This window comes from Penaeus japonicus, unplaced genomic scaffold (assembly GCF_977035675.1).
Source record: "Penaeus japonicus unplaced genomic scaffold, GWHDUDI00000001_assembly GWHDUDI00000037, whole genome shotgun sequence".
Lineage (NCBI taxonomy): Eukaryota > Metazoa > Arthropoda > Malacostraca > Decapoda > Penaeidae > Penaeus > Penaeus japonicus.
This window is the reverse complement of record NW_028234439.1, coordinates 8464651-8474650: the sequence shown is the minus strand read 5'-3', so window position 1 is coordinate 8474650 and position 10000 is coordinate 8464651. Positions and strand designations below refer to the sequence as shown.

At 40.1% G+C, this 10000-nt stretch overlaps 1 protein-coding gene across 1 annotated transcript in view; it reads left to right on the top strand.

Annotated features, from left to right (window-relative positions):
- The window catches only part of LOC122263998 (uncharacterized), a 26024-nt gene that overhangs the window by 11534 nt on the left and 4490 nt on the right, over window positions 1-10000 (top strand). Inside the window, exon 2 of the mRNA XM_086532460.1 lies at window positions 301-1665. Coding sequence (XP_086388586.1) covers window positions 658-1665 — 1008 coding nt within the window. The 5' untranslated portion in view covers window positions 301-657. The remainder of the gene's footprint in view (window positions 1-300; window positions 1666-10000) is intronic.

Below are 10000 nucleotides of genomic sequence, written 5' to 3'. Positions count from 1 at the left end.
CTCATCGTGACTCGTCTTGGTTTCGTGGCAAAGAAAACGTGAGAGACATCCAGCGTTATGTTTTGTTCTTTTCTTCGTCATGGCGTTAAAAGTCTGTCTGTTTGGTTCATATGATGGAGTTGAAACGTTCGTGTGTATTTGGGTTAAGATGGAACACTCGTTCTGGATTTTTTTTTTTGAAGTGTATATATGAAGAAGCGATTAAATTTATAATCGTTATGGTATGTCAGATAGTAAGGTTATTGAGGCATGTGAGTCCTTCGGTTGCTAACTTTAATGAATGTTCTTATCTTGTTCCAGATTGTTCACGAGTGTCGAAGCATCAATAATGCATCAACTTGACGTCCCTCGATTAGTGTGTGTCTGTGAGAGTTATTGGTAACCTCTGTGAGACGATATGGTGATACGAAGTGAAAATGTCATACGTGTGGATATAGTGTGACTTGACACACGTGGCACTGAGAGGGTGACATGACAGATGTGGCATTGGAGATGCAACCTGTGGTGATGACCTAACATGAGAAGTAGTGCATGAGACTGGGAACCGGTAGCTGCTGGTTCCATGTGGCACGAAGGGGCGACCTGTTGCCTCAGCAGTAGAAAGGTGACCCGCTCCATGTGACACTCGGCCTCACCCGAGTCCTATGACGTCACGAAATGGCAGACGGAAGCGCCGCTCTTGATCTCTCGCGGAACCTCCTGGACGACCTCTTCTCGCACGCCCACGCCACGCTCATCGGCGATGATCGAGGCCTCGCTGCGGGCGGAGGAGGCCACGGGCACAAGCGCAAGGGCACGGACGGTCACGGGCACAAGCGCAAGAACGCGCTCCTCTCCTCCGTCGGCGAGGGGGCGACCAAGGCCTTCGGCGAGGATACCAAGAGGATTCTCTCGGATCCTTCGGCAACGAACGGCACCTCTCGCGGGCGGGCTCCGAAGGTCTCTTGCGTCCTGCCGCCCACACCGGCCACGCCGCCCACTCGCACGAAAGAGACGGTCCTCAGAGTGCCGCTGCGGCCGCCTCCCGTTAGCTTGACGTGCCCTACGATACCCACGTGCCTCGCTACGAGCGCTTGCCTTGGCAAGACGCCGTGCCCCACCACCACGACGTGCCTCACCAAGCCCACGTGCCTTCCCGCGAATCCCCCCCGCCCGCACCGCCCGCACCCTTCCCATCGCCCCGCCTCTGCCGCGCCCTCGCCTCGCAAGTTCCTGAGGAGAGCGGACGCGCAAAGGCCGCCGAAGCCGCCCTCTTCCGCGCCCCCACCCACGACGTACCTGACATCGCCGCCCGCACATCTAGCGACGCCGCCCGCGTACATGACGTCGGCCACGTATCCCGTCTCTCCCGACGTAGTGACGTCGTACCTGGCGCCGCTGCCGACGTACCTGGCGCAGTTCTACTCGCGCCTGACCACGTCGGCTGCGGCGCGGCTGGCGGCTCACTTCTCCTCCCTCTCCTCCTCCCTCTCCTCCTCCCCCTCCTCTTCCACCTCTTCCTCCTCTTCCTCCTCATCCTCTTCCACCTCTTCTTTATCGTCCCCTTCTTTCTCCTCTTCCTTCTCCGCTCCGATAGCCGCGGGAGACGACGACAGATGTTCCCCAAAGAGAGAGGAGACGGAGGATGAACTCGAAGGAAGGAAGGTAAGAGAAAGAGCAAGACGATAACAATGATAAGGAATGGGAATGACGAGGAATAGGAATAATAAGGAATGCGAATGATAAGGATGAATGAGGGAGGATGAAGGATGAAAGAGTGTTTGAAAGTGAAAGTGATGAAAATGAAGGCGAACGAAAGTGGTTGTACTGGTACCAGTAAATGACATCAAAGTGATTGCAATAATAACACTCAATAAACATCAAAGTGATTATAAAAGTAAATGATAGTGACAGTTATACAGTACGCACAATAATTGACAATAATAGTATTAGGGTTATACCTAATATAAAGATGTGATTATGCCAATGGTTAATAGTGATAGTAAAAAATAATACTTTTTGTTGTATGCTGGAAATATTATCAGTGATATTGAAATTGATAAAGATATAGATTACAGGCGAAAATGATAATGATGGATGATGACCATACCCAAGATGATGACAAGGGAAATAGTTATGACATTAATGATGATATAATTATATAAAGATTATGCTGCTTACTTCACTCTTTCACATGTATATCTGTTCCTCAGGTGATCTATTAAAATTAACTCTACATCTTAATCTAGATTCTTTACGTTTGTATACATGTACAATATTCCCCTTCACTCATTCATTCATTCACCGACAGACCTTTACAGCGATTAAACACATGTACCAAACCTTTTCCCTGATCATGCTCTTAATTCATCCTTTATTTTTTATAATTACCCCCCCCATTTTTTTTTCCCTTTTCCCCCCCCCCCCCCCTTTTCCCCTTCCTAATTCCCCCTTTTTTCCTCCTTTTCCCCTTTAATTTTTTTCCTCTTTTTTTTTTAATTTCCCCCCAAAAAATTTTTTTTTTATTTTTCCCCTTATTTTATTTTTTATTTTTTTTCCCCTTTTTTTTTAAAAAAAATTTTTTTTTTAATTTTTTTTCCCCCATTTTTTTTTTTTTAAATTTCCCCCCTTTTTTTTTTAAATTTTTTTCATCCCCTTTTTTTTTTATATTCCTTTATTTTATTTTTTATCCTTTACTTTTCCCCCCCCCCCTTTTCCTTTTTTTCTTTTTCCCCCTTTTCCCCCCCTTTTTATCCTTCACTTTCCTTTTCCCCCCCTTATTTTTCATTTTTCCCAATTCTCCCTCCCCCCCTTTTTTTTTCCTTTTAATTTTCCCCTTTTCCCCCATCTTTTTACCTTATTTTACTCCCCCTTCCCCTTTTTTTTCTTCCCCCATTCCCCCTTTCCTTTTCTTTTCTTTAAATTTTTCCCCCTTTTTTTCCTTTAAATTCCCCCCCCTTTTCCTTTTTTTTTCCTTAAATTTTCCCCCCCCCATCCTTTTTTTTATTTCCCCTTTTTATTTATTATCTTAAATTTTTTTTTTTTTTTTTTTTTTTTTTTTTTTTTTTTTTTTTTTTTTTTTTTTTTTTTTTTTTTTTTTTTTTTTTTTTTTTTTTTTTTTCCGTTATTTTTATTTTTTTTTTTTTTTTTTTTTTTTTTTTTTTTTTTTTTTTTTTTTTTTTTTTTTTTTTTTTAAAAAAAAAAAAAAAAAAAAAAAAAAAAAAAAAAAAAAAAAAAAAAAAAAAAAAAAAAAATCCTTATCATCCATCCTCACTAATTCATTCCAATTCCCTCCCTCCTTTTCATCTTTTACTTTATTTTCCCCCCCCTTTATTCATCCTTCACTAATTCCTCCCATCCCTCCATCCTTTATTCATCCTTCACTAATTCACTCCCATCCCTCCATCCTTTATTCATCCTTCACTAATTCACTCCCATCCCTCCATCCTTTATTCATCCTTCACTAATTCACTCCCATCCCTCCATCCTTTATCCATCCTTCACTAATTCACTCCCATCCCTCCATCCTTTATTCATCCTTCACTAATTCCTCCCCTTCCCTCCATCCTTTATTCATCCTTCACTAATTCCTCCCCTTCCCTCCATCCTTTATTCATCCTTCACTAATTCCTCCCCTTCCCTCCATCCTTTATTCATCCTTCACTAATTCACTCCCATCCCTCCATCCTTTATTCATCCTTCACTAATTCCTCCCCTTCCCTCCATCCTTTATTCATCCTTCACTAATTCCTCCCCTTCCCTCCATCCTTTATTCATCCTTCACTAATTCACTCCCATCCCTCCATCCTTTATTCATCCTTCACTAATTCCTCCCCTTCCCTCCATCCTTTATTCATCCTTCACTAATTCCTCCCATCCCTCCACCTTATTATCCCTTCACTAATTCATCCATCCCTCCACCTTATTCATCTTCACTAAAATTTACTCCATTTCCCTCCATCCTTTATCCATCCTTCACTAATTCACTCCCTTCCCTCCACCCTTTATTCATCCTTCACTAATTCACTCCCATCCCTCCATCCTTTATTCATCCTTCACTAATTCCCTCCCATCCCTCCATCCTTTATTCATCCTTCACTAATTCACTCCCATCCCTCCATCCTTTATTCATCCTTCACTAATTCACTCCCATCCCTCCATCCTTTATTCATCCTTCACTAATTCACTCCCATCCCTCCATCCTTTATTCATCCTTCACTAATTCCTTCCCTTCCCTCCATCCTTTATTCATCCTTCACTAATTCCTCCCCTTCCCTCCATCCTTTATTCATCCTTCACTAATTCACTCCCATCCCTCCATCCTTTATTCATCCTTCACTAATTCACTCCCATCCCTCCATCCTTTATCCATCCTTCACTAATTCCTCCCCATCCCTCCATCCTTTATTCATCCTTCACTAATTCACTCCCATCCCTCCATCCTTTATCCCCTCCCCCCTTCCACATTTTTAAATTTCCCCCTCCCTCCATCCTTTATCCTCCTTCACTTCCTCCTTTTATTTTTCCAATTTCCCCCCCCATCCTCCATCCTTTTAATTCCCCTCCTTCACTAAATTCACCCCCCTTCCCCCCCATCCCTTTTTTCATCCCCCCACTAATTCCTCCCCCTCCCTATCCCCTTTATTCCTCCTTCCTTTTTTTTCCTCCCCATCCCTCCCCCTTTATTTCCTCCCTTTACTAAATTCCCCCCCACCCTCCTCCTTTTCTCCTCCAACCCCCTTCCCCCCTCCCTTTTTCCTCCTTCAAATTCCTAACCATTGTGGTGGTTGTTGTTGTTGCGAGGTGTTTCACTGCAATAGAGGGAATGGAGATTGAGGGTATTGAGGTGTTTTTTTTTCCATTGTGGTGGTTGTTGTTGCAAGGTATTGGATTGCAATAGAGGGAATGGAGATTGGGGGTATTGAGGTGTTTTTTTTTCCATTGTGGTGGTTGTTGTTGCAAGGTATTGGATTGCAATAGAGGGAATTGAGATTGGGGGTATTGAGGTGTTTTTTTCCATTGTTGTTGTTGTTGTTGCAAGGTATTGGATTGCAATAGAGGAATGGAGATTGGGGGTATTGCGGTGTTTTTTTTCCCGTTGTGGTGGTTGTTGTTGCGAGGTGTTGGACTGCAATAGAGGGAATGGAGATTGGGGGTATTGAGGTGTTTTTTTTTCCATTGTGGTTGTTGTTGTTGCAAGGTATTGGATTGCAATAGAGGGAATGGAGATTGGGGGTATTGAGGTGTTTTTTTTTCCATTGTGGTGGTTGTTGTTGCAAGGTATTGGATTGCAATAGAGGGAATGGAGATTGGGGGTATTGAGGTGTTTTTTTTTCCATTGTGGTGGTTGTTGTTGCAAGGTATTGGATTGCAATAGAGGGTATTGAGATTGGGGGTATTGAGGTGTTTTTTTCCATTGTGGTTGTTGTTGTTGCAAGGTATTGGATTGCAATAGAGGGTATTGAGATTGGGGGTATTGAGGTGTTTTTTTCCATTGTGGTTGTTGTTGTTGCAAGGTATTGGATTGCAATAGAGGGAATGGAGATTGGGGGTATTGAGGTGTTTTTTTTTCCATTGTGGTGGTTGTTGTTGCAAGGTATTGGATTGCAATAGAGGGAATGGAGATTGGGGGTATTGAGGTGTTTTTTTTTCCATTGTGGTTGTTGTTGTTGCAAGGTATTGGATTGCAATAGAGGGAATGGAGATTGGGGGTATTGAGGTGTTTTTTTCCATTGTGGTTGTTGTTGTTGCAAGGTATTGGATTGCAATAGAGGGTATTGAGATTGGGGGTATTGAGGTGTTTTTTTCCATTGTGGTTGTTGTTGTTGCGAGGTGTTGCACTGCAATAGATGGAATCGAGATTGGGGGTATTGAGGTGTTTTTTTTTCATTGTGGTGGTTGTTGTTGTTGCAAGGTGATTCATTGCAATAGAGGGAATGGAGATTAGGGTATTGAGGTGTTTTTTTCCATTGTGGTGGTTGTTGTTGTTGCGAGGTGTTGCATTGCAATAAAGGGAATGGAAATTGGGGGTATTGAGGTTTTTTTATCCATTGTGGTGGTTGTTGTTGCAAGGTATTGGATTGCAATAGAGGGAATGGAGATTGGGGGTATTGAGGTGTTTTTTTTTCCATTGTGGTTGTTGTTGTTGCAAGGTATTGGATTGCAATAGAGGGGATGGAGATTGGGGGTATTGAGGTGTTTTTTTTTCCATTGTGGTTGTTGTTGTTGCAAGGTATTGGATTGCAATAGAGGGAATGGAGATTGGGGGTATTGAGGTGTTTTTTTTTCCATTGTGGTTGTTGTTGTTGCAAGGTATTGGATTGCAATAGAGGGTATGGAGATTGGGGGTATTGAGGTGTTTTTTTTTCCATTGTGGTTGTTGTTGTTGCAAGGTATTGGATTGCAATAGAGGAATGGAGATTGGGGGTATTGAGGTGTTTTTTTTTCCATTGTGGTGGTTGTTGTTGCAAGGTATTGGATTGCAATAGAGGGAATGGAGATTGGGGGTATTGAGGTGTTTTTTTTTCCATTGTGGTGGTTGTTGTTGCAAGGTATTGGATTGCAATAGAGGGAATGGAGATTGGGGGTATTGAGGTGTTTTTTTTTCCATTGTGGTTGTTGTTGTTGCAAGGTATTGGATTGCAATAGAGGGTATTGAGATTGGGGGTATTGAGGTGTTTTTTTCCATTGTGGTTGTTGTTGTTGCAAGGTATTGGATTGCAATAGAGGGAATGGAGATTGGGGGTATTGAGGTGTTTTTTTTTCCATTGTGGTTGTTGTTGTTGCAAGGTATTGGATTGCAATAGAGGGAATGGAGATTGGGGGTATTGAGGTGTTTTTTTTTCCATTGTGGTTGTTGTTGTTGCAAGGTATTGGATTGCAATAGAGGGTATTGAGATTGGGGGTATTGAGGTGTTTTTTTCCATTGTGGTTGTTGTTGTTGCAAGGTGTTTCATTGCAATAGAGGGAATGGAGATTGGGGGTATTGAGGTGGTGGTTTCTTCATAGTGGTGGTGGTTGTTGTTGCAAGGTGTTTCACTGCAATAAAGGGAATGGAGATTGGGGGTTTTGAGGTGTTTTTTTCCATTGTGGTTGTTGTTGTTGCAAGGTATTGGATTGCAATAGAGGAATGGAGATTGGGGGTATTGAGGTGTTTTTTTTTCCATTGTGGTTGTTGTTGTTGCAAGGTATTGGATTGCAATAGAGGGAATGGAGATTGGGGGTATTGAGGTGTTTTTTTTTCCATTGTGGTGGTTGTTGTTGCAAGGTATTGGATTGCAATAGAGGGAATGGAGATTGGGGGTATTGAGGTGTTTTTTTTTCCATTGTGGTTGTTGTTGTTGCAAGGTATTGGATTGCAATAGAGGGAATGGAGATTGGGGGTATTGAGGTGTTTTTTTTTCCATTGTGGTGGTTGTTGTTGCAAGGTATTGGATTGCAATAGAGGGTATTGAGATTGGGGGTATTGAGGTGTTTTTTTCCATTGTGGTTGTTGTTGTTGCAAGGTATTGGATTGCAATAGAGGAATGGAGATTGGGGGTATTGAGGTGTTTTTTTTTCCATTGTGGTTGTTGTTGTTGCAAGGTATTGGATTGCAATAGAGGAATGGAGATTGGGGGTATTGAGGTGTTTTTTTTTCCATTGTGGTGGTTGTTGTTGCAAGGTATTGGATTGCAATAGAGGAATGGAGATTGGGGGTATTGAGGTGTTTTTTTTTCCATTGTGGTGGTTGTTGTTGCAAGGTATTGGATTGCAATAGAGGAATGGAGATTGGGGGTATTGAGGTGTTTTTTTTTTCCATTGTAACATGAGGTCTCGATGTGATTTCAAAACAACAAATATGGCGGATATTTTGCCCGCGAAACGCCAGATTTATTTCAGTATGTATATTATCTTTATGGTTTCTCTATGTGCCTTAGAACAATTAGATCATTTTTCTTGGTGTTATATTATGATTTTGCTTTATGGTTCAAAGTAACAGTTTAGACAAATAAAAAAGGAACACAAACGTAAACAAACAAATCTAAGCATTTTATCACTGGGATTACGATAAGATTTTCACTTGATATGCCGTTATATTCATGTTTTTCCCTAATGTCGCGCGATAAGAAACGTTAATTTGATTCATTTGAGTTTATAAAGTTACTATATTTACTGCTGTGTAAATCTCACGAGGAATTTCTTTGAACAATTATAGATTTGACCGCAAAATATAACTATGTACACACACACACACACACACAACAAAAAAAAAAAAAAAAAAAAAAAAAAAAAAAAAAAAAAAAAAAAAAAAAAAAAATATATATATATATATATATATATATATATATATATATATATATATATATATATATATATATATATATAAAGAAGAGCACATGCACATGAAAGCACAACCACTAATCAAGGTGAAACAACAGACACGTGTACATGAGATCCTGTCCGTCTTATGATGTTCAGCAATTTATGTAAATCAGGGCACGATGAACGAGTTTTGAACACTAGATCACGTTCACTAGATTAGGAACATCAAGTCGTTATATTCATAATTGGTTTAACAGGTTATGTGTCCTAAATCCTTTGTATTGCGAAGGAATGTGATAACCGGAATGAGACAAGGCTTGTGTGGTTTTCATATCGTTTTTATTATTATTAACCTTGGTTATTATTACTGTTGATATTTTTTGTTGTTGTTGATATTGTCATCAGCACCATCATCATCGTCATTGTCATCGTCATCACCATTGTCATCATCATCATCATCATCACCATCGTCATCACCATCACCATCGTCATTGTCATCGTCATCACCATTGTCATCATCATCTTCATCATCATTATCATCACCATCGTCATCACCATTGTCATCATCATCATCTTCATCGTCATCATCATTATCATCATCACCATCATCAAAATTTAATTGCACTTTATAATAAAAACAAATATCTTAAGAATTAAATTTTATGCAACTAGTGGATTGATCAGCACAGTCCTTCAAAAGCAGTATTCGTATGTTAAAAATCCCTGTGCATACGTGAATTATATATGAATACTGGTTTGGTCTTGATAAATGGGTGTTCTCGGGGCAATTGACCAATTTGCTTATAGGTTAACAACATGCTCTGCTTCGGGCCATATCTTGGAGAGTGTTATCATTATGTAGGCAAGCACACACACATATATAATATGTATATATATATATATATATATATATAATATATATATATATATATATATATATATATATATATATATATATATATAATATATATATATATATATATATAAATATATATATATATATATATATATATATATATATATATATATATATATATATATATATATATATAAATCGATAGATCGATATTACCACAAAGTCAAAGTCAAAGTTACGAACACATGTTTTTCCTCTCCCAGTCAATAATCTCCTGTCATTTGCTCCTTCATATCAACAGCTCATTATCTAACATACTGATCACTCTCTCGGCCGCGAATAACCTTTGGAAAACATACGTGACACTTGACGCGTCCGGTAGAAAATCTGACATTTGGTGCGTGACAGGTGCTAAGCCCGCCATCCAACTCGTCCGAATCCGAAGGGGGAATGTTAAAGCACTGGCAAATCTTAGATAATTTGTTTACGTTTAGAAGTTTTAGTTGATTTGTTTTTCAGATTTGCTAATGAACGGGGCGCGAACACACACACACACACACACACACACACACACACACACACACACACACACACACACACACACACACACACACACACACACACACACACACACACACACACACACACACACACACACACACACACACACACACACACACACACACACAGATTTAATATGATATTTATTGCAATTGGCTAAATATATTGTTCATGGTCATGTATTTTGCCAATAAATAAGTTTATTGGAAGAATATTTGAAGTTTGAGTCAAAAGAATGATAAACAAAGCCAAAAAATCAAAGCTTATTATGTAACTCAACCATCCTCAGTAAATATTCAA